This window comes from Echiichthys vipera (genome assembly GCF_963691815.1).
Source record: "Echiichthys vipera genome assembly, chromosome: 4".
Taxonomy (NCBI): Eukaryota; Metazoa; Chordata; class Actinopteri; order Perciformes; family Trachinidae; genus Echiichthys; species Echiichthys vipera.
Window position 1 is genome coordinate 32,067,100 of NC_139829.1, and position 24,023 is coordinate 32,091,122.

Consider the following 24,023-nt stretch of genomic DNA (forward strand, 5'->3'; position numbering starts at 1 on the left):
AGAGACACAAAGACAGGCAGAGAGTCACAAAGACAGGCAGAGAGTCACAAAGACAGGCAGAGAGTCACAAAGACAGGCAGAGAGACACAAAGACAGACAGAGAGACACAAAGACAGACAGAGACAATCCCAGGGAGGGAAACAACCACAAAAGTAACAGTAACTATAATAATATCTATAGTAATGTGAATATGACTTATTAATACAGCAGAACAGTAGAAACAAGCACAGCTAAGCTGATAGATTATAAACGCAGCAGGAAACGTCATGCAGGACCACGGCAGCAGGCACCACCACCATCAGCAGAGACCTGCACCCAGGACCACGGCAGCAGGCACCACCACCATCAGCAGAGACCTGCACCCAGGACCACGGCAGCAGGCACCACCACCACCATCAGCAGAGACCTGAGAGACGACAAAGCACAAACAACTCCGAGGAAGAAGTTGAATTAGTAACGTGTACTGATGAGACATGAATGATACAGACAGAGAGGAGAGGAGCTCAGAGGATCAGGAACAGGATCATCCCCCGGCAGACGAGGCTACAGCAGCAGAATTAAGGAAGCAGAACTAAATCAGCAAGTCCTGGCTGTAAGCTTCATCAAAGAGGAAAGTTCTAAGTCTACTCTTAAATATGGGGACGGTGTCTGCCTCCAGAATAACACTTGGGAGTCGGTTCCACAGGAGAGGAGCTTGGTAGCTGAAGGCTCTGCCTCCATTTCTACTTTTGGAGACTCCTAAACATAAACACCCAATTCTTGTTGTTGTTGTTCTTGTGTAGCATAAAGGGGCTACAGGCTCATTTCATTGTGCAGCCTTGTGTTTTACAATGACAATAAATTAACTTTGCACCTCATCAGTCACAGATTAGACTGTCTAGACGCCTCCCACTGGCCAAATCAGAGCACTGCTGCCACATTTCTGACCTTTACACAAATGCACATTTTTATGAAGGTCCTTAAGAAAAAAAAAATCCCACTTATTTATTATTATTATTATTATGTTTATTGTTTTATATTATTATTATTATTATTTTGATTTATTTATCATTTAGTTATTTTATTTTTATATTTTCATTTTTAAATGTATTCATTTATTTTTGTCCTTTTTAAAAACAAATTTACAATTTTATTGTATTATTATTATTATTATTTCAATTATTTATTTTAAATTGATTAATTAATTTATCATTTTATTTTTTATATTTTTTATTTCTATATATTTATTATTTAATGTATTTATTTTTATCTTTTAAATGTATTTAAATATTTTTGTCCTTTTTAAAAACAAATCCCCAATTAATATTTATTATTATTATTATTATTATTATTATTATTATTATTATTTTGTATTATTTTTATTATTTTATTGTATTTTTATTATCATTATATATATATTTTTAATTATTTACTTTATTTATTTTTGTCATTTTTAAAAACAAATCCCAATTATTTATTTATTATTATTATTATGTTTATTATTCTATTTATTTATTTTATTTCATTTATTTATTTTGGTCCTTTTAAAAAAACAAATCCCACTCATGGACTGTGACGCGCCGTGTCACGTGGTTGAGTGGGTGGGGCGGAAGTGGAACCCTCGTCTTCCGGTCCCCCCCGTCCCTCCGTCCCCCTCCTCCTGCCTTCGCTCGGAAACAGCTACACCGACCGGAGCCGGAGCTGGTAGGATGAAACTCCGCCGCTTTAACTTTTCCGCTGCCGTTAGTTTGATTCCCGGTGATGTTTGTACCGTGTCCGGTAATTTTAACGTCTCCGTTTCATATTAGTGAGATAAAATAACCGCTGCTCCACCGGACCGGGCTTTACTTTGCCTTTCTTCCATCTTTAAGCCTCGAACATGGGACAACTTAGGTGTGACACACATGCTAACTGTTTACTATTTACTGTTAGTTACAGGAGTTTATTTCGTTTTTACCTTTAAAACAAAGTGTTTGTTCTGGTTTCATGGGTTTAAAAAGTGAATTTAGACAGAAATAAAATGAATTATGTGTGTATTTATACTTTAAAACACTTTAATATTAGTGTTGTTGTGTTTTTAAGGTTTAAAAAGTGAAGTTAAACAGAAATAAAATGAATTGTGTGTATTTATACTTTAAAACACTTTAATATTAGTGTCGTTGTGTTTTTAAGGTTTAAAAAGTGAAGTTAAACAGAAATAACAATAATTATGTGTGTATTTATACTTTAAAACACTTTAATATTAGTGTTGTTGTGTTTTTAAGGTTTAAAAAGTGAAGTTAAACACAAAATTAATTATGTGTGTTTATATGCTTGAAAACACTTTAATATTAGTGTTGTTGTGTTTTTAAGGGTTTAAAAAGTGAAGTTAAACAGAAATAAAATGAATTATGTGTGTATTTATACATTAAAACACTTTAATATTAGTGTGGTGGTGTTTTAAAGGTTTAAAAAGTGAAGTTAAACAGAAATAACAATAATTATGTGTGTATTTATACTTTAAAACACTTTAACATTAGTGTTGTTGTGTTTTTAAGGTTTAAAAAGTGAAGTTAAACAGAAATAACAATAATTATGTGTGTATAAATACTTTAAAACACTTTGATATTAGTGTGGTGGTGTTTTAAAGGTTTAAAAAGTGAAGTTAAACAGAAATAAAATGAATTATGTGTGTTTATATGCTTGAAAACACTTTGATATTAGTGTGGTGGTGTTTTTAAGGTTTAAAAAGTGAAGTTAAACACAAATTAAATTAATTATGTGTGTTTATATGCTTGAAAACACTTTAATATTAGTGTGGTGGTGTTTTTAAGGGTTTAAAAAGTGAAGTTAAACAGAAATAAAATTAATTCTGGGTATTAACCCACATTTTGACTCAACCCTGTGTGTGTATATATACTTTAAAACACTTTAATTTTAGTGTGGTGGTGTTTTAAAAGGTTTAAAAAGTGCTTGGATTTTAATAAAATGCGTAAAATTGAAATTATATGGGATTGGCATGTATCTATTTCCTTGAGCCGATATTTGGAGCCGATACTACTCTTCTCCCTCAGTTTACATCATAAAAATGACACAATGATGATAACAAATGTAACGAGTTTTAATTTTTAAAAACAAGAATGTTTATTGAACTTTAAAAAAGGTGTTTCCAGCAGCACCGAGCTGAGATTATGTCTAGGGTAACCTAACAGGGGTGTGTGTTTTGAAGAGTACAAACGGGCCTGGAGGGGGGGACAAGGACCCTAAAGCACGGGGCACGGGACGGAGGCACAGTGGGAGTGCGCCCTTATTTGTATTATTTAGACTTTTATTGTTTTTTTCCCCATTAACACCTGTTTTGGTTTCACACGTAGAGAAAGAGAGGTCAGAATTCAAGAATGTTGTGGTTATCTGCGTAAAATATATGTTATATCACTTATGTTTGACGTGTACAGAGTGGAGGTGTGTTATGATATGGATTGAGTGGGTTGTAGAGGCAGGTGGGATTTCATGCGTTTTACCTGTGGAATAAATAAAGAGCGAAGTAAAACTTGTTTCAACTCCTCAGGTGCTGCTGAGGTCCCCCTCAGTCCTCGAACCGTCGGCCCCTCAGGACGGCAATGGATCCCAATGGAGCCGGTGAAGGGCCCGCAGCGGGCAGAAGACCCCCCTTTCCTCCGTCTGGGACGCCGATGGGTGCTAAGGGACAAGCAGCGCAGGGCGATCAAAGGCCCAGAGTAAAGATAACTCCCTTCCACAGCTCGCCCATAGTCGGCGGCGGTGAAGCTCTCCGCAGAAAACGGCCGGGAGCAGCTGCAGGGAAACCGCTGGCATCTCCTGACGGCCTGTTCCTGGACACGCATGGTCGTCTGACAGCTGCACCTGTCAGGGGGAGACTGGCTGCTGCTGCTGATGGTGCGGCTACTGGTGCTGCTACTGGTGCTGCTACTGGTGCTGCTGCTGCTGCTGCTGATGGTGCTGCTGCTGATGGTGCTGCTGCTGCTGCTGCTGATGATGATGGTGCTGCTGCTGGGAGCTCAGGGCATCCAGCTCCCAGTGCAGGTGCTGTCCCGGTCACAACAGGAGAAAAAGCCCAGGCAAGTCCTCTTGTTGTCAAACAAAGTCCTCGAAAAGTCCTTGAACTTGACCTCGGAAAAGGTGCACGACCCCTGGATATACTGATGTTAAGGCATTTATCTGTGTAGCACGATAGACTTTATTCAAGTCCTGTTTGACTACTTGTTACTGTGTTCAGGCCGATCCTTCAAAAGTCCTAAGAGCTCTTGGATTTAACTTCCCTGAAGCTGTAGGAACCCTGGATCAGTCTGAGTTCAGTGCAGAGCAAAGGATGTATTCGACTCTAACTTTTAACAATCAAAGAGAAATTATACAGTTGCTAACATGCTGTCATTGTTGGATATTGTCAGTCATATTATGTATATATATATATATATATATATATATATATGTGTGTGTGTCTGTATGTATTTGCCTGTGTGCACAGTTTAATAAAACAGTTGAAACCAGACGTTTACACACACTGTGCAAAAAGACACATAACACTTTTTCCCACTGTCTGAAGTTAAGCCAGACTAAACCTCTCCTTATTCAGGTCAGTTAGGATTATCACAATTATTTCATTTTGCTAAATGTCACAATAATGATGAGAGCGAGTATATTTTAGATCATTTTTTATTACTTTCTTCAAAAGTTTGAGACGTTGAAATCAAACTTCTCATTATCAGTGGTGCAGTTCTGGCTGGTATTGTGTCCTGCTCTTCGTTAGCTGATATAATTTATTACTTTATGCAGAATTGATTTAACTTTGAGAGTTAGCAGCATGTCAAACTACTGGGGATGTAGAACTCTGAACTAGTGTCAGTGTAATAATCTGACCCTCCTCATTGATAAACGTATTGTGCACATATGAATTTATATGTAATAACCGGTTTGGAGTGGTTACACGGTGGTGTAGTGGTTAGCACTGTCGCCTCACAGCGAGAGGGTTCCTGGTTTGAATCCCGGCTGGGGCCCTTCTGTGTGGAGTTTGCATGTTGTCCCCGTGTGTGCGTGGGTTTTCTCCGGGTTCTCCGGTTTCCTCCCACAGTCCAAAGACGTGCAGGTGTTCGGTTCATTGGTGACTCTAAATCACCCGTAGGTGTGAATGGTTGTCTGTCTCTGTTCGTCTCTATGTGTCCTGTGATAGACTGGCGTCCTGTCCAGGGTGGATGAAAATGGGTTTCCGTTAACGCCGTTGATATAAAAATATGTATATTGCTGTGACTCCATTGCTATATTGTTTCCTGACACCAGTTATTAGTCTGTCAGTATTTGCCCGTGCACACAGTTTAATAATATGTGTAGGTTTGATTTCTCTTGGTGCAGTGATTGCCAAAGTGCTGAGTTTGAGACTCTTCGTTAGCTGATATACTTTGCAGAATTTATTTAACTTTGAGAGTTAGCAGCATGTAGAACTACTGGGGATGTAGAACTCTAAACTAAAACTGTTCATTGGTGCACAGGACAGTGTTTTACAAACTAAAACTGTGTCAGTGTAATAATCTGACCCTCCTCATTGATAAACATATGGTGCACATATGAATTTAAATGCAATAACCGGTTTGGACTTTCCTTCTTTATTAACTCGATAATTAAGTATGTTTGTCTTCATTTTGCCTCCAAAGCCTTCTGGCAGGAAGACGCCAAAGACGAGCTCGGAGCTTCATCGCAGCCAGAAAGGCCCGGAGAGCAGAGCCGTCTCCACCTCCGTCAAACAGTCGGGTCAGTCCATCCTTATTTCTGCAAGCGTGACTGATTTTGAAGATAACTCATTCTTATTCTCATATAAAAGAACGTGCTCCTTCATAAACTTCTATTGTTGTAATTGTCACAGCTGTACTTGAGACACTACAGTACTGTAATAACAGTTTCTGCAGGAGGTAATCATCACTTTTAATGATGTGAACACGTCGTTTCTAAGGGGACAGGAGTTTTCAGGCGTTATTTCCTGGTGATGCCTCCTGCTCTCCGCGTAACCTCGCTCTGTGTGCTTTTTCCAGCTGTGAAGAGGAAGAGGAGGAAGATGGGGATGTACAACCTGGTGCCCAAGAAGAAGGCCAAGGCCCTCAAACAGCAGGAGAAGAAGGCAGGTCCATTCATTGACTTATTCATTCTAGTGCTGTCACCAAAATGACTACTTCAGTACCGTACCTGCCTAAAATATCAACATACGGATGCTGCTCTACAAAGCCGAAGTGCAGCATCTATGTAAAAAAATGAAGGTTAAAATGAATATTTAACACAATGATGATGGATTATGATTTACTAGTTTGCCATTTAATAATTATTATCCAAATAAATCCTAACAAACATACTTTCAGACCCCAAATTTTGCAGAAATAATGTTATGAGTGGTTTCGTAGTTACTGTGCCTATGCTATATAGGTAAAGTTAACGTCTTCAGCTCATGTTCTGGTAAAGTTAGGGCGCACTCACACTGTCCATCCGTACCGTGCCCGAGCACGTTTCATGGCTAAAGTCTGGTTCCTTTGACCAGTGTGAGTGCAACTGTACCGTGTCTAGGAGCGGTATGCGTGTGACGCGTTACGGAGTGATGACGTATAGGCAGCAAGAAGCATTCTCCGAGGCCCAGGTAGAGTGAGTACAAACGGGCCTGGAGGGGGGGACAAGGACCCTAAAGCACAGGGCACGGGACGGACGCACAGTGGGAGTGCGCCCTCAATGTCTCCAGCTCATGTTCTGGTAAAGTTAAAGGTGAGGTAGGATGGATGCATTCTCCCTCACCTTCACTCTAATACCATAAAATTGCCATATATCATGTGCTAGTATGCGGACTGTTTTACTTTCCCTTAACCAGAGTAAGACCAGTGTCTTGCGTTATCTGAACAGTTACGTATGTTTTCAAGACTCTCTTTCCCTAAATCATTTGAAATGGATTCACCAAGTTCCTCTTCCCGCTTACGTTTACAATTTTCAGCTGATGGGGAGCTTATTAACAAGAGATTATTATCCATGCGGGATATCAAATTACTCTCGTTAGGAGACCATTTTGGTTTGTGATTCAGTCTCTTTCTGAACGTTTGCTTTTTCAATAAGCCCAGGACAGCCGGCATGAGCACTCGAGCCACTGACAGCCGTGCCCGTCTTGCTCCGTGAGTGACATGTCACTATGAAACCACGCTCACTCTGGCTGCAGGCAGTGATGGAGCAGAGAGAAGCTGCACACAGACCTGCTGTCGCACAAAGTTCATAAAGTACCGATACTAATGAAACGTGAAAAAGTATCGGTTTTAACGGCTGGGTACTGCGTTACCCTTATAGTATCGGTATACCGTGCAACACTAATTCATTAATGTATGTCAGCTCTCCTGCCAGACCACTGCTCCCAGCCAAGAAGAACAAGTGCATGCCTCAAACTATATTTTCACTATATACCTTATTAATTTCTCAAAAATGTGTTTGTACTCTGTGGAGAGAAACAGAAAACCAGGGGGAAGGACGTCCAGTTTAAAAGGTACAGCCTCCAGTCTGGAGTCAGAGATCAATAACAGCATTTATCTTTTGTTTCCAGGCAGCTACAGTAGCGTTCTTCTCCCAGAGCTGCTAGCGCTCCCTAACCCTGGACTAGCTTACCTCCCATTTACAGCAGCGCTTCCTCGCCCTCTGTCAGGGTACAGGGGGCAACGGTAGAGCAAACACTGCGTCCTGTTTGTGATAGTTCAATGCATTTAGTACATTTTTGTTTTCTTTTCCTGCTTTTTCTCTTTTTGCATTCACTGTAAAAGCTACACGTGCCATTTAACTCAAACACTGGAGGACTAACGCGTACAAATGTTTGTTTGATCAGAAAGAGGAGCCAGGACCCAGCGTGGAGAAGAGAAGAGCTGCAGCAAATGAGAAACCAGCGATTCTACCAGAGACTGTAAAGACAGAAGAGGTGCCGGCTGCCAGGAGTGAACCGCTGACGGAGGTGAACCCCGCGGAAGGCTGCCATGTTGAATACACAGAGCTGGCTTTGGACTGTCTGGACCTGAAAGCCCAGGAGGAGCTGTTCTCACCTCCCCTGTCAGGTACCAGCAACACTCACTGATTCGGCTTCATGAGTCGGTCAAGGTTCTTCTACGGAATATATTTTAAGGTCACACGGGTCAATCTCGTGGTGTGCCGTGTGGTGAAATAATAGGATATGTGTGTGTGTGTGTGTGTGTGTGTGTGTGTGTGTGTGCAGGTGTGGCGGCGGATGCTGAGGTGACAGAAACAGACCTGGCGGAGGAGTTGCCACTGTGCTGCTGTCGTATGGAGACTCCTCACATTGGGGGCAGCCTGTCCGCGCTGGATCAGACCTGCATGGCCACGGAGAGCATGGATGGAATGGTAAAGATCATATATATGACTTATGGTGTTTTTATGGCTACAAACGTTATAAGTTTAACTGTCACAGAGTCGGCGCCCTATGAACCAATTAAACTGAAAACTATAAAAGCTGGTGCCGGTTTTGGAGCCCTGTTGTTTTTAACGTTGCACAGTATGATTGAGGTCATGATGGCTTTATTTGTGAATGCCTGCTGGATCGTCTCTCCACAGCTGAGCCGGTGCCAAAGGCAAGTGATGAAGCAGGAAATGATGCGACCCTCCAACACAGTTCATCTGCTGGTTCTGTGCGAGGACCACCGGGCCGGCATGGTCAAGCACCACTGCTGCCCCGGCTGTGGACTCTTCTGCCGGGCGGTGAGAGGAAACAAACACACTCATCCAAACACATGTCGGTGACTGTTACACTGCTGTAATACAAATTATATATAGATATATAAGATAATTATACATCGTAGTATAAACCACTAGCAAGCCCGTAACCTACTGCCTCTCCCCATAAGGCGTATACTGGATAAAGTCTGTAGGTGCTGGGGGTGAAGGCTGCTTTTTCAGTCTCCATGTTTCCTTTCTTGTCTTCCTCTCATCTCATCTCATCTTCAACCGCTTATCCGGGGTTGGGTCGTTGTCCAATTCAGCTCCACAAGCACCCTGCTCTACACATAGATGACGAACCCTTAAAGTGTAATTCCGGCGTAAAATCATCCCGGGGTCTTTTTCGGCAAATGCACTCATCAATTAAGCCATCGAGACAACTATTAACGGAGAAATCCCGGAGAGTCGCTAACAGCTGGACGTGGCTAACACCGATTAGTTCTGGTGGCATGGTGAAGGCATTCAAAGGTCTTTTTAACCACTAATTCTGCTGAAAATAACAGCAAACCTCTGCAGCAGCATGAGAAGAGTCACTACACACAAAACAAAGCAGCATCAGCGTAGTTTGTGAGGCCAGAGTTTATTAAAAGAGTGTTTTAAAGACTTACCTACTGGCCCCTGTACCAGCTCCTCTCATAGTAAAGTCCATTACAGTGGATTACCAAAGTCAATCCCAAAAGAAGGCTCCCATTGGTGCTTATTGTAAACCCATGGGTTAGGCACTTCATGTGCATGACACGAAAGTAAAGAATCAATCAGTCATAGTCAGTGGAGAGCTGGAAAAAATTTGTTTCTCTGTCGTTTCACTTGAAACTGTTCAGTTCTTATTGAAGTTGTTTATATGAATACTCGGTACTTTTCATTTGTCGAGGTTTTAATTTGCACAGGAGTATAAAGAAATAGGCTTTTCTTATAGACTATTCATTTATGAATTTACCAGAAAACCTGCTATATTTAGTTATAAATATATATACCCAGATATGAAATGACCTACAGTATGTCGGGGTGGAAGGTGTTGTGCATATCCAGCTGTAAAGACATGACGCTACAACCTTTCAAAATATGACTGATGGGTCCAAGCCTCATATTTCTACGCCGCTGCAGTGCCGTGTTCCCCGTCCAACGTAATTATCATATTGCCTCTTTCTTATGCATGAAAAAATGTCTAACTGATGAAAGAGGTGATTGTAATTGTTCACATGTTCGGCCGCTGTGTCTGCTTTGTTTCAACCGAGCGTTTGGACCCGGAAATCTTATTTTGAAAGGGTGTTAAGTCAGACTGAACAGCCGGATTTCTCAGCCCTGGTTTCATGCAGTGTTCTCCTGGTCCGTCCCACAGGGCACCTTCATGGAGTGCAGGCCGTACGGCAACATCTCCCACCGCTTTCACCGCGACTGTGCCTCCATCTTGAAGGATCTCAGGTTCTGCCCTCACTGCGGAGAGGATGCCAGCGGGGCGAAGGAGGTCACGGTGCCGAAGCCTGAGCCGTCTCCCTCCGTACCCAGATTTAACCCCGGGCCGTCACTTCCGGCTGTGCCCACTGTGGCCGCCCTGCCGTCAGTACCCACCACACCTGCTGTTCCCCAGATCCTCAGAGCTAAGAAGACCAGTGAGCCTCAGCGGAGCAGAGAGGAGAGCCCGAACAGGTAACGCAGGACTGACGTGGCGGACGTCATCTCTTCTTCTCATAGAAAAAACATAGAGATGCCACTTCCTGCTTGAAATCATTTTTCCCCTCCTTGAGGACGTCTGCAACCTTGGCCGCCATTTTTTGTTTCGAATATTGAAGCAGGCTCAGTTTAGCAGCTACAGCGAGGTATTGTTATTATATGAAACTAGACCGTCTATGGAATCCATTGGTATCTGAATGGTATTGATGGGTACCCCGCAGTCCCCCCTTCACAGACACGTCCACTTTATGATAATCCAGACAGTTTGGGACAAAAACATGCAGTTTGTCTCCTGCAGCACAAATGTATAAAGGGTTTAATCTGGAGAATGAGCAGAACAGCTCCATCTAGTGTCTCAAGATCGTAGTCCCAACAACAAAAGAGAAGTCCAGCAGTGGGGTTGCCAGGTTGGTCAGACCTGGCCCAGTAGCTCCAGGAGACCGGAGTCTGTTTGAGCCTGTTTGAACCCGTCCCCTCCAGAAAATCACACCATAAAAACAAGGGTTAGAGGAGTTTGACTGACAGTTAACCGTTAGCGTTAGCCGTTCCAGCTAAGTGCAGATGAAAGTGATGTTAGCATCAAGGAGAAGCGTAGCCATGTGGGCGTGCGTTTGAATGGCGTTCCTCTCCTTTCTCTCAGTCCATGGAGTGAATGCTCGGCCTATAGTGACTCTGGTTGTTGCCCGTCTCCGCTCACTCAGCTGCTGGGACAAAGAACGCCCCCTTCACTGAGGCTCCCAAGCAGCTGCAGGATTGGCTAACTCCATTTCACCCAGTGCTAGCCTACAGTAGCTGCACCCAACAACAGACAACCCTGGCAACCAGCAATGCCCAACGCTATTGGCTGCTGCCATGGAAAGAGAATGTGAACTCCTTTCTCTCAGTCCATGGAGTGAAGGCTCGGCCTACATTGACTGCCACTGCCGGCTCCCAGCTAATCCAAAACAAAATATGATTTCAATGGTTTTCCTGTACAGTTGTCATGGACAGGGAAACTTGTCTTTTGTACTGTAAACGTGTTTATTTCTGCTGTAAACGTGTGCGTTCTAACACAGCGAAAGGAACATTTGCATATCTGAGAGACTGAAAACAGCTTTTCTGACATTTCTACATGAAAAATAACTTTTGATGATTAACAGATTATCAAAATAGTCGTCTCAAAACATCCTGTTTGTTGTTTACAGCACAATAACATCTCATCTAATGTGATGAACAGGTGCAATAATAAGTTTACTGAATGCTGAGTCTTGTACTGTACACAAACATGTAGTTTACCACAGCTGTGAGGTGTAATGTACCTTAAAAATGTTTGAAAAGTGCTTGAATTTGACTGGAATAAAACTCTTACAGCTTGCTTTGTGTCTGCAGGTTACAGAGCGAGACTGTGTGTGCTGCAGACAGACCGCCTAAAGAGTCACTGGAGAGCATCCTGATGGCGCTGGATGATGAGAAGTACGGTTAACCATGAAATATTCAACTTCAGTTTGCACTTGGATATAAATAATTGGTTGAGACCTTTTTAATTATTTTTAGCCTGAAGCCAAAGAAAGTGAAGTACCCCACCAGACAACTGTACATCTCTGCAAAGCAAGGAGAGCTCCAGAAGGTCATTCATCTCCTAGGTAACTCACATACGGTAGCTGACACACAGCAGCTTCCATTACAGTAACTCAGGGCGCACTCCCACTGTGCCTCCGTCCCGTGCCCCGTGCTTTAGGGTCCTTGTCCCCCCCTCCAGGCCCGTTTGTACTCACACTACCTGGGCCTCGGCGAATGCTTCTTGCTGCCTATACGTCATCACGCCATAACACGTCACACGCATTGATGACGTCATGGCGATGCGTGGCTTTTTTTCCAGATCTTTCCGTAGACCTCTGAGTTTTTGCGTGTCTTGTCGACTGTTTTTGAATCTTTTCATCGACCAAATCTGCAGTAAACACTCCACCTCCGCATCACACCAACGTGAACCTTTCGCCGCCATTGTTTTAAATGTCCGCGCATGGTCCCTCCTTCTTTTTTTTACGTCCCAACAGGCGCACAGGAAATTACCTCAGAACCGTGCGCACGCTCGTGCTCGTACACGTGCAAACGTGCTTTACAAAAGCCCACCTCTCCCAAACGGGCCGTGGACAGCAACCGTGCTGCTCCTAGACGCGGTACGGTTGCACTCACACTGATCAAAGGAACCAGACTTTAGCTATGAAACTTGCTGGGGCACGGTACGGATGGACAGTGTGAGTGCGCCCTCAGTTTATGTTGTTAGCCTTTGTATAATCACACTTATGGACCAAACTTTGTACATTGAAGTCAACGGGAAGGACCCCAACTTTCTGATGGAGGGCCAGAACAAAGTCACCCCTCTCCATGCAGCTGCTGCTGAGGGTCACCAGGAGATCTGCCACATCCTGGTCCAGGTGAGGACCCTGGCTTCACTGTATTTATCACACGTCTCAGAATACAACAGGACATCGGTCCAAATCACTGGCTCAGTTGGTGCTTTTCGACTGTCAGGGAACAGTCAGCTGATCCTGTTGGTTGATGTGTATGTGCGCACACACAGGCTGGAGCCAACCTGGACATGTTCGATGAGGAGCAGAGGACACCCCTGATGGCAGCCTGTGAAAACAACCACCTGGACACGGTGAAGTACCTGCTGAGAGCCGGAGCAGCGGTCGGCCACAAGGTGGGTCAGTGTGACGGAGCGTCTCTTCTCCAGCCTGATGTGTGCTCGTGTCAAATTCTGCTTCTTCATTCATCCTTCAGTCCAATCTCACTCTTGTCAACTGCTGCCACTGCTCAGGCTGCTACTGTTCTTATTCCAACGTCCTGTTTCACCTACGAGGTCGAGCTCATAGAATCCAGAAGCCAATGAAATGCTTTCTTTTGGACTAAGCAGTAGCGGCAGTAGTTCAGCGCTCAATGTGAATCATGTTGTCATCCATGTCAGGATATCATGGGGTTCACCTGTCTGCATCTGGCTGCTAAACTGGGACATTATGACATAGTCCATCATCTGCTCTCCAAGGCATCCAAATCCATCAACTGTCAGGTAAAAGCACACACCGCCTCATGAACTAACTGCCCCTCACAGCTAAAGTGTAGATAGAAAGTCCCGCGTTAGTGTAAATGCAGTGTTACAGCTCGTGTCCGTGCAGGATAACGGGGGATGGACTCCCATCACCTGGGCCGTCGAGTACAAGCACAAGGAGCTGGTCCACCTGCTGCTCGCCAGAGGGGCCGACGTTAACATCAGAGACAAGGTCAGTGCCCATACGACGCTGTTCACTTCTACACCTGGACCACACGACCACTGCACTCCTACTACTTTTCGTATTTCATGCAGTATTTAAGCTCATCGAGGTCAAGTCTCTGTAATATTTGATGCCTCTGAACTGAGTGAACACTGGAGAGGCAGAGGGGCGTTGGGCAAGGGAAGAAACACACTTCACTTCTAAGATTAGAGGTATTTCTCAATTAGACAGGAAGGATATCGTAGCATTTCATAACTGTATCATTGTTTATATAGTTGGAAAGTCATTACTGTGTTACAATACCTGTCATCTCCAACTGCTTATCCGGGGTCAGGTCGCGGGGGCAGCAGCTCCAGCAGGGGACCCCAAACTTCCCTTTCCCGGGCCACATTAACCAGCTCTAACTGAGGGATCCTGAGGCGTTCCCAGGCCAGTGTGGAGATCTAATCTCTCCACCTGGTCCTGGGTCTTCCCCGAGGCCTCCTCCCAGCTGGACGTGCCTGGAACACCTCCCTAGGGAGGCGCCCAGGGTTCATCCTTACCAGATGATCCTGAACCACCTCAACTGGCTCCTTTCAACGCAAAGGAGCAGCGGCTCTACTCCGAGTTCCTCACGGATGCTGAACTTCTCCCCCTCTCTCTAAGGGAGACTCCAGACCCCCTCCTGAGGAAACACATTTCAGACACTTGTACCTGGACCTGGTTCTTTGGGTCCTGACCCAGCTTTCATGACCACAGGTGAGGGCAGGAACCAGGACTGAGCGGTAGATCCAGAGCTTTGCCTTCCTCAGCTCTCTTTTCATCACAACGGTGCGGTAGAGCGACTGCAGCTCCGCCCCCGCTGCTCCGATTCTCCGGCCAAACTCACGCTCCATCGTCCCCTCACTCGTGAACATGATCCCGAGGTACTTGAACTCCTTCACTTGGGGTCAGGACGCAAGGATTCAAGTACCTCTCTTGTCACTCATACTTATTTTACCTGTCGCCTCTATCACTTGAGCCAGTGGGGAGTTAATGTCATGTTACTTCTGTCTAATCTAAGAGAGTCCCTTACTCAGTGTTTCATCTTACATAGGAGCCTGACCTGTTCTCTGACTAAAGCCCTGCCTCTTTCATAACACGATGTCCGCGCTGACCTCTTATCTGCTCCCCGTTCAGGAAGAGAACGTGTGCCTGCACTGGGCCGCTCTTTCGGGCTGTGACGACGTTGCCCAGGCGCTGCTGGAGGCTCAGTGTGACCTCAACTCTGTCAACGTCCACGGTGATTCAGCGCTCCATGTGGCTGCCAGAGAGAACCACCTGGAGTGTGTGATGTGAGTGTGTGTGTGTGTGTGGGTTACTCTGACCTTTAACAAAAACAGCCATTGTTGTGATGAATATGGCGCAGCTAAGGTGACAGAATATGACAATGATCATAATTATGGTGGTAAATATGATCAATGATGAGTCGTGGTAAAAACAGCTGTGATACAGTGAGATATACCACTGATAATGTTTATAATTTATAAACTAATGATAGTTTATATGAGTAACAGTGATAATAGCAGCAGGAAGCGTCACGCAGGACCACGGCAGCAGGCACCACCACCACCAGCAGAGACCTGAGAGACGACAAAGCACAAACAACTCCGGGGAAGAAGTTGAGTTAGTAACATGCAGTGATGAGACATGAATGATACAGACAGAGAGGAGAGAAGCTCAGAGGATCAGGAACAGGATGATCCCCCGACAGACTCGAACTACAGCAGCAGAACAACATCAGCTTAGATTTTACATTACACGAAACCCTTTTCTAACCTCGTAACCTGTCTTCTACCTTCCTCCGTCTGCAGGTTGTTCCTGTCTCGTGGAGCCGACGTCAATCAGAAGAACAGGGAGGGAGAGACGGCTCTGGACTGCTGCGTCTACGGCTCCAAAGTGTGGACGGCCCTCAACACCAACAAGAAGCTGACTGACGCCAGGAGAGGCAGGGACTGTCACGGAGAAAGACTGCTCAGCAGGTACACAGCAATACGCATAACAATATTCATGTTCTACTGATATGACATGTACCGTATTTTCCACACTACAAGGTGCACCTGAAAACCCTCAAATGTCTCAAAAGTCGACAGTGCGCCTTAATAAAAAAGATAAATAAAGGATATTAAGAGGCCAGTAGGAGGAGAAGAGAGGAGGAGGAGGAAGAGGAGAGATGAGGAGGAAGAGGAGAGAGGAGGAGAGGAGGAGAGATGAAGAGGAGAGAAGAGGATAAGAGGAGGAGGAGGAAGAGGAGAGATGAGAGGAGGAGGAAGAGGAGAGATGAAGAGGAAGAGGAGGAGAGGAGAGATGAGGAGGAGGAAGATGAGGAGAAGAGGAGAGATGAGGAGGAAGAGAGGAGGACAGGAGGAAGAGGAGAGAGGAGGACAGGAGGAAGAGGAGGAGCAGGAGGAAGGGGAGAGAGGAGGACAGGAGGAAGAGGAAGAGAGGAGGACAGGAGGAAGAGGAGAGAGGAGGAGGAAGAGGAGAGAGGAGGACAGGAGGAAGAGGAGGAGGAAGAGGAAGAGAGGAGGACAGGAGGAAGAGGAGGAGGAAGAGGAGAGAGGAGGACAGGAGGAAGAGGAGAGAGGAGGACAGGAGGAAGAGGAGAGATGAGGAGGATGAAGAGGAGAGAGGAGGACAGGAGGAAGAGGAGAGATGAGGAGGAGGAAGAGGAGAGAGACTGAAATATTTTGCCTTCTATCTGTAAAGTAATAATAACAACAACAACATGTGCTCAGCGAACCACGTCCTGTCTTTAGCTCTGTACTCGACACACAGACACATGTGACTGATCTGAATCTGAGTTCCTGAAAAGTTTGGTTTTGTTTATTAATCATAATTTCTCTCCTGCTTGCCTTCACTCTAGGGTTGGAGCTCAAATAGTTAAAGTCTGAACCAGATTATGTTTGCATTATATTATTGTACAATCCTCTTGATGCAGATATATATGCATATATTTTTCTTTTTTGCCCTACACATTACCTCATTAACATTGTTTTCCTTGCCTTAGGGACATTTCTCGGGGGTACGAGGCAGTTCCTGTTTCCTGTGTTAACGGCGTGGACGGTGAACCGAGTCCTGAAAACTTTAAATACGTGCCTGACAACTGTGTCACGTCCCCACTGAACATAGACAAGGACATCACACACTTACAGGTGAGCCTCAGCTCTCTGTAACTCTGCATTTATCACGGAGTGAACCATCGCTTAACGTGTGTGTGTGTGTGTGTGTGTGTGTGTGTGTGTGTGTGTGTGTGTGTGTGTGTGTGTGTGTGTGTGTGTGTGTGTGTGTGTGTGTGTGTGTGTGTGTGTGTGTGTGTGTGTGTGTGTGTGTGTGTGTGTGTGTGTGTGTGTGTGTGTGTGTGTGTGTGTGTGTGTGTGTGTGTGTGTGTGTGTGTGTGTGTGTGTGTGTGTGTGTGTGTGAGATATCTTCATCTGTGCCATAGAGCTGCACTGCTGTCCAATACTGTTTAAACACAGCAATGACACACACTGACATGTTCCTCTATTACCATGCACAGACACACACACACACTAGATCACTACATGTGAATTAACCCACAGCTGAAAATAGTCCCCAACAAATGTACTATTTCTTCCTTTTTGACTAATGTTTGCAAAAAACTAAGGGCGCACTCACACTGTCTATCCGTAAAGTCTAGTTCTTTTGACCAGTGTGCCACGCCTAGCTTGCCGTCCACGTCCTGTTCTCACATGTACGAGCACGAGCGTGTGCACGTGTACGAGCACGAGGCCTACGGCGACTCTGAGGTCATTTCCTGTGCGCCTGTTGGGACATAGAGAAAAGAAGGAGGGACCATGCGCGGACTTTTTCAAACAATGGCGGTGAAAGGTTCACGTTGGTGTGATGCGGAGGTGGAGTGTTTACTGCAGATTTGGTCGATGAAAAGATTCAAAAACACAAAACTATGCGTAGAATCCTTTCCGCGCGTGCGTGCGTGTGGTTGTGTGTGTGCGCGTTAGGGTGTTTTTGTCTTCACCACAGGAACCAGGCATTTTCAAATCATTATAGAAGAACTCTCCAGGGTTTTGGTAAAGTGCTCCAAACAAGCTTGCTGTTTCCTTTCCCACTGAGGCCGGCGTCTCATCTACATGGAATTACAGCGATGTTTGGTAATAGCTGCAAAACGTCCAAACACCTGACTCATAACAGTTCTCTTTATTATATCTTTCAGCACTGCAGCTGCACAGACGACTGCTCATCCAGTACCTGCATGTGTGGTCAGCTCAGTCTGCGATGTTGGTACGACAACGTAAGTTAACACACACACACACACACACACACACACACACACACACACACACACACACCAGGGTTCGTACGGGTGCTTGAAAATGAACTTTAACGTTTTTGTGTCCGAGGTTTGAGAAGCGCTTGAATTTTGAATAAAGTTTGTGAAAATGCTTGAAGTTGTATCCAGATCTTTTCCTTCTGGTGTTATGAAACACAATTTTACTTGTTTATAACACAATAACATCTATTTTAACATGACTAAATAATAATTTTTAATACGTATGAATTCGTAGAAATGTGTAACTTTCCACAGCTACAAGTTGCTGGAAAACCTTCAAAAATGACCTTGAAAGTGCTTTAAAAGTGCTTGAATTTGACCTTGGAAAGGGTGCATGAACCCTGACACGCACACACACACACACACACACACACACACACACACACACACACACACACACACACACAGGAATAAAGAGTCAAACATCTTTCTCTCTGAAAGCAACAGAGGATCTGTGTTTTCCTCCCTGATGCCAGTTTGTAACGTGTCTCTCTGTGCGTACGCAGGAGGGTCGACTGCCACTCGACTTCTGTCAGAGGGAGCCCCCGGTGCTGTTCGAGTGCAACCACGCCTGCTCCTGCTGGAGGACCTGCAGGAACCGAGTGGTCCAGAACGGGCTGAGGTGACCTATTCCACTTTCAGAGAAGTCGCCCTGCAGCTCTTCCTCTTAACAGCTCACTGTGGCTGTTCCTGAATGGGTCTTTCCTCCCTCGCAAATACTCAGCCCACAAAATAAAAGCCCCTGTGGTTTCCTGGGGGGGAGAGTTTGATGTGAAGCAGCAGCAGAAGTGCACAGTTTGCACCAGCAATGATTTAAATGAACAAATATCTTTGAATATGGCTGCAGGGCAGAAGATCAGAAAACAGTAAGGTTGCCGTCTGTTGGATAAATATGAGAGCAGGAACAGAGGAGACACACGTGCACACACACAGACGCACACACACACACACACACACACACACACACACACACACACACACTACTAAAACGCTGCTCTGAGATGCTCTTTAGTTGAATTGTTAAAAGCCCCATAGCGAGTGTCTCATCAGGATCAAATCCAGATGCTTTTTAAAACACTTTGATTCACACTCAGCCTCATAACGTGCGTCTCCACTATGGTTGAAGACCTGGAATGAGGCGGGTCTGTCTCGCCGTAACCAATTTGCATGTGAGTCGCTCGAGCGGCCGTTTGTTGGCCCTGGTCCTGTTTGGCCCTAAACAGATATTCTGTAACTAAGGGCGCACTCACACTGTCCATCCGTATCGGGTCAAAACAGGTTTTACGGGTAAAGCTTAGTTCGTTTGACCAGTGTGAGTGCAACTGCACCGCGTCTAGGAGCGGAACGCTTGCCGTCCACGGCCTGTTTGGGAGAGGTGGGCTTTTGTAAAGCACGTTTGCACGTGTACGAGCAAGAGCGTGCGCACGTGTACGAGCACGAGGCCTACGACGGTTCTGAGGTCATTTCCTGTGCGCCTGTTGGGACGTAGAAAAAAGAAGGATGGACCATGCACGGACATTTCAAACAATGGCGGTGAAAGGTTCACGTTGGTGTGATGCGGAGGTGGAGTGTTTACTGCAGATTTGGTCGATGAAAAGATTCAAAAACAGTCGACAAGACGCACAAAAACTCCGAGGTCTACGGAAAGATCTGGAAACAAAGCCACGCATCGCCATGACGTCATCAATGCGTGTGACGTGTTACGGCGTGATGACGTATAGGCAGCAAGAAGCATTCTCCGAGGCCCAGGTAGTGTGAGTACAAACGGGCCTGGAGGGGGGGACAAGGACCCTAAAGCACGGGGCACGGGACGGAGTCCTCTATTCTTTGTCATTATTTTGTGTTTCCTTGTAACTGAAACTTTCTTTTTCAATATTCATTTTCTTCTAGTTTGGCTCGCTTTCCTTTTGTGTCTCTTCCTTTTCAAAATCATTTGAAGCAATCCTTTGTTTTTTGTTCCTCTTCATGCCCTTTCTCTCTCTCTCTCTCTCTCTCTCTCTCTCTCTCTCTCTCTCTCTCTCTCTCTCTCTCTCTCTCTCTCTCTCTCTCTCTCTCTCACACAAACTTACTAACATTTGTTTGATCATATTCACTGAAGCTGACACTCTGCGCCGATAGAACGACATAAATCATCAGCTTTTAGAAAACAAAAACGCGCCTCTACATGCACCTTGAGCCTGTTGTTTGTTTTTGTTGCAAAAATCAACAGCTCCCGTTTCTTCCTGTCCACTCAGCACAGAGCCGACTCTCAGGCACAGTTCGTGCACACGCAACGACCCCCCCCCCCCCCCCCCTCACCACTCGTCCCTATTACAATATCACAGGCATACGCTAAATGACGTTAGCAGTTGCGATCTATGAGTAAGTTAGCCAGCCTACCTCCATGCAGCCTGTACTCCATGCTGTTTATTGATGAGAGAAGACACAGGCACGTTCACAGGAATCTGGTGCATGCGCACTGACGAGCACTCGAGCGGAGGAGTGCTGTGGTAAAGGGGGAGGGGCGTGAGAGTTTTTTAAACATTCAAAATTTACTCCACTAAGTCTGCGTGGGTTTTCTCCGGGTTCTCCGGTTTCCTCCCACAGTCCAAAGACGTGCAGGTGTTCGGTTCATTGATGACTCTAAATCACCCGTAGGTGTGAATGGTTGTCTGTCTCTGTTCGTCTCTATGTGCCCTGTGATAGACTGGCGTCCTGTCCAGGGTGGACCCCGCCTCATACCCATAGTCAGCTGGGATCGGCTCCAGCCCCCCACGACCCCGACAGGGACAAGCGGTTGAAGATGAATGAATGAACTCGATCTGCCAGACTCGCCGACTGCAGCTCTAAATATGCGCTTGAATGTTGCCGGATGAGCTAATCGCCTCGTCACTGTGTGTTTCAGAGCCCGGCTGCAGCTCTTCAGGACACAGAAGATGGGCTGGGGAGTGAGGGCCGTGCAGGACGTCCCTCAGGGAACATTCATCTGCGAGTGAGCACAGGCTTCCATAAGAGACACGACTGAATTCAGTGTTTTACAGCATGAAATATTGAACGGCAGCCGCGCTCTGAGCTCTCTGCCCCCTCGTGCTTCCACAGGTACGTCGGGGAGATCATCACGGATGCAGAGGCGGATAAAAGGGAGAACGACTCTTTCCTCTTCACCCTCGACAACAAGGTGAGGGAATGAGTTGCACTAGTCAACCATGCATGTTGGTTCTGGTTTTTTATTTCATTCTTTAGAAAAGAAATGAAAGGCAGCAGAAAGAAGATGAACTTATAACGTCTGCCCCTCGTCAGCATTTCACAAATAATGATAAATGTCGACTTTGCAGAAGGAATACAAACTAAAAATGCACTTTATCTGCTATATAGCATCATCACGTGTCTCTAATAACAGCGCTTTTACACGTTTCTTGTAAACAAAAAGAGATTGAGAAGCTTTAAGTTCACTCTTTAAATTGTTCAGCAGACTGACACCTTGAGTTGAGACGCATCTTTCCTCTGATTTGAGTCTAAACTCTGGTTTCAGACTTCAGTTCCTCTTAACGTGGAACTACTTTCTCTCTTAACACGTGTGTATCGTGAGCTTTGTGCGTTGTTTTGAGACGGCTAACTTCTAGTAATTCATTGAATTTGAGAATGTTTAATTGTATAAATGTTGGATTTGTATGATCCCTGTGTGCACTTCCATTTACGACACAAATGGCGCGTTTTTGTAGTTTGAAGACTGGATCAACGTGCGACTTATACGCGCTCCCCCGCTTCAATGCAAGAGGTCAGATGTGGAACAATCAGGGAATTAAACAGCAAAAACAAGGCACACCTATTACAGTTTAACCTTGTGCAGCACAGCTATGGTTTGAATGGTTGAGATAGAATTGAATACATTTAATGGCGTGACAGAGTTAAAAGTGGACAAAGACGTGATTATTTTAGCAGCAAAGTGTTTGATATTCAATGAAAATGTGATGACGGTCAGCAGGGACATGCAAAATGCTCGTTGTCTACAAGTTCTACAACCTACTGTTTAATAACAAGACATTTTATTTTGTTTTGTATTCTAACGCAAAGGCACCTCGCTCTAATTGGTGGCTTTAAAGTGCATTTGTTGGTTTCCTTTAATTAAAAAACTAAAAAAAGTAAATCTGAGGGATTTAAAGGGAAATTCTGGCGTAAAATAGTCCCTGAGTCTTTTTCAGATAATTCAGTCATCGAATAGGAGTTCGAACTATTAGCAGAGATTTTCCGTAGAGTCGCTAACAGTCGGAGGTGGCTAACAGTGATTAGCTCGGGGCAGTACGGTGAAGGCATTCAAAGGTCTTTTTTAACCACTAATGCTGCTGAAAATAACAGCAAACCTCTGCAGCAGCATGAGAAGAGTCCCTACACACACAACAAATCAACAATGGGCTCCTTCCTTTGGGATTGACTTTGGTAATCCACTGTAATGGACTTTACTATGAGAGGAGCTGGTACAGGGGCCAGTAGGTAAGTCTTTAAAACACTCTTTTAATAAACTCTGGCTTCACTAACTACGCTGTTGCTGCTTTGTTGTGTGTGTAGGGACTCTTCTCGTGCTGCTGCAGGGGTTTGGTGATATTTTCAGCAGCATTAGTGGTTAAAAAGGACGTTTTAGGGGCGGCCCGGTGGCACAGTGGTTAGAGCAGTCGCCCCATGAAACGAGGTCGAAGGTCCTTGAGGCTCTCTCTCTCACCCCATTTCCTGTCTGTCCTATAAAATAAAGGCTTGAAAAACGGACAAAAGAATAATATTTTTTTAAAAAGAAGCTGTTTTAGCCGCGGCAAGCTGTTAGCGTCTCTCTGGAAACTCTACGCAAATCGTTCATACAGCAAAAAAAACGTTTCAATGGCTTATTTGAGAACCCAGACTCAGGGATTTTATGCCCAAATTTTCACTTTAAAGGGCATTTGATCTAGAGAACCGCCCCTGATGATGTCATTTCTGGTGCTGTGGCGCTACTTTGACCTCCAAACAAAGGAGAAAGTGAGTGTGAGCGCGGCTCTTTTGTGACGTCACCCTGTGCAGGTGGGCGACGTTCACTGTATCGACGCGAGACTCTTCGGCAACATCGGCCGCTTCATCAACCACCTGTGCGAGCCCAACCTGCTGGCTGTGAGGGTGTTCACCATGCACCAGGATCTACGCTTCCCCAGGATAGCCTTCTTCTCCAGCAGGCCCATCAAGGCTGGAGACCAGATCGGGTGAGTGAACCGCGGCTCCGTGCACGGGCTTCACACACACAGATCAAAGAAAGATAACGTGACGGACCCGTGTCTCCTCCCTCACCAGGTTTGACTACGGCGACCACTACTGGAGGGTGAAGAGCAAGTACTTCGGCTGCCAGTGCGGCTCTCTCAAGTGTCGCCACGCGGCCGGGAGCAGATAGAAACTCACCGATGACCACTGATCACACTTCGTACCCTGGACGCATTCTGTCACTTTGACCTCTTTAATGTCAGGACCACTGTCTTCTGATCCAGACGCCACATACGAGCGACGCTTCGATGACCTCAGCACCGATGGGATTTTCTGGTATTCGCTTGAATTCTCGGATTTTTCTGAATTTCCAAACAACAAAACGAAAGACAAACATTATGAAATCCTGTCTCGGAGCACAGGAGCTGACTTATTTATACACCTGTTAAGGTTACTTCTCTCTACGTAGAGCACCGCAGCAGCTTCCCAGCAGACAGAAATGGGCTTAACTGGCCGATAATCAGGTTTTAACAGACGATTTTAACAATCAAAGTATTGCTTTAATAGTGCAAAGCGTCACATTTGTGCATTAATGACGTGAAGTTATGTTGTGGTAGACTGATCTCATCTATGAATGTGCTTTTTACTACAGGACTCATTAGCAATTAAACACATTTTTAAAGAATCTTGGGTTTTTTTTTATTGGTGAACTTAACTTCTAGATTTAGAAGAGAAAGTAGAGAGACGGCGTGTTCCCTTCACTCCCGTTGAGCGACGAGAGGATCAGTGAAGTCCAGCACTGGTGCTGAGTGATCAGGGCTGGCTCACGGTCCAGTTCCAGTTCAACT

General features: G+C 45.2%; 1 protein-coding gene across 2 annotated transcripts; it reads left to right on the forward strand.

The window, feature by feature from the left end:
- Positions 1-1,614: 1,614 nt before the first annotated feature.
- On the forward strand, positions 1,615-23,790 carry ehmt1a (euchromatic histone-lysine N-methyltransferase 1a). 2 transcript variants are annotated; one of them, XM_083911835.1, is made up of 23 exons: positions 1,615-1,683; positions 3,527-4,055; positions 5,643-5,739; positions 6,018-6,107; positions 7,830-8,048; positions 8,207-8,352; positions 8,563-8,706; positions 10,064-10,371; positions 11,764-11,847; positions 11,929-12,017; positions 12,703-12,809; positions 12,956-13,078; positions 13,343-13,444; positions 13,551-13,655; positions 14,805-14,959; positions 15,479-15,646; positions 16,675-16,819; positions 17,860-17,937; positions 18,483-18,598; positions 20,861-20,947; positions 21,055-21,133; positions 23,005-23,180; positions 23,269-23,790. In XM_083911835.1, the coding sequence occupies exons 2-23, from the start codon at positions 3,579-3,581 to the stop codon at positions 23,363-23,365; spliced, it is 3,192 nt and encodes a 1,063-aa protein (XP_083767961.1). In that variant the 5' UTR covers positions 1,615-1,683; positions 3,527-3,578; the 3' UTR covers positions 23,366-23,790. The 2 variants fall into 2 exon arrangements, with proteins under 2 accessions (XP_083767961.1, XP_083767962.1); XM_083911836.1 differs by lacking the exon at positions 1,615-1,683 and adding an exon at positions 1,743-1,872.
- Positions 23,791-24,023: the final 233 nt, after the last annotated feature.

Bases quoted from the DNA above. Each gene is read 5' to 3' on its own strand.
- ehmt1a (XM_083911835.1), top strand. From the start codon at position 3,579: ATGGATCCCAATGGAGCCGGTGAAGGGCCCGCAGCGGGCAGAAGACCC. The intron at 8,049-8,206 runs GTACCAGCAACA...GTGTGTGTGCAG, and splicing joins GTTCTCACCTCCCCTGTCAG to GTGTGGCGGCGGATGCTGAG. The intron at 8,353-8,562 runs GTAAAGATCATA...GTCTCTCCACAG, and splicing joins CGGAGAGCATGGATGGAATG to CTGAGCCGGTGCCAAAGGCA.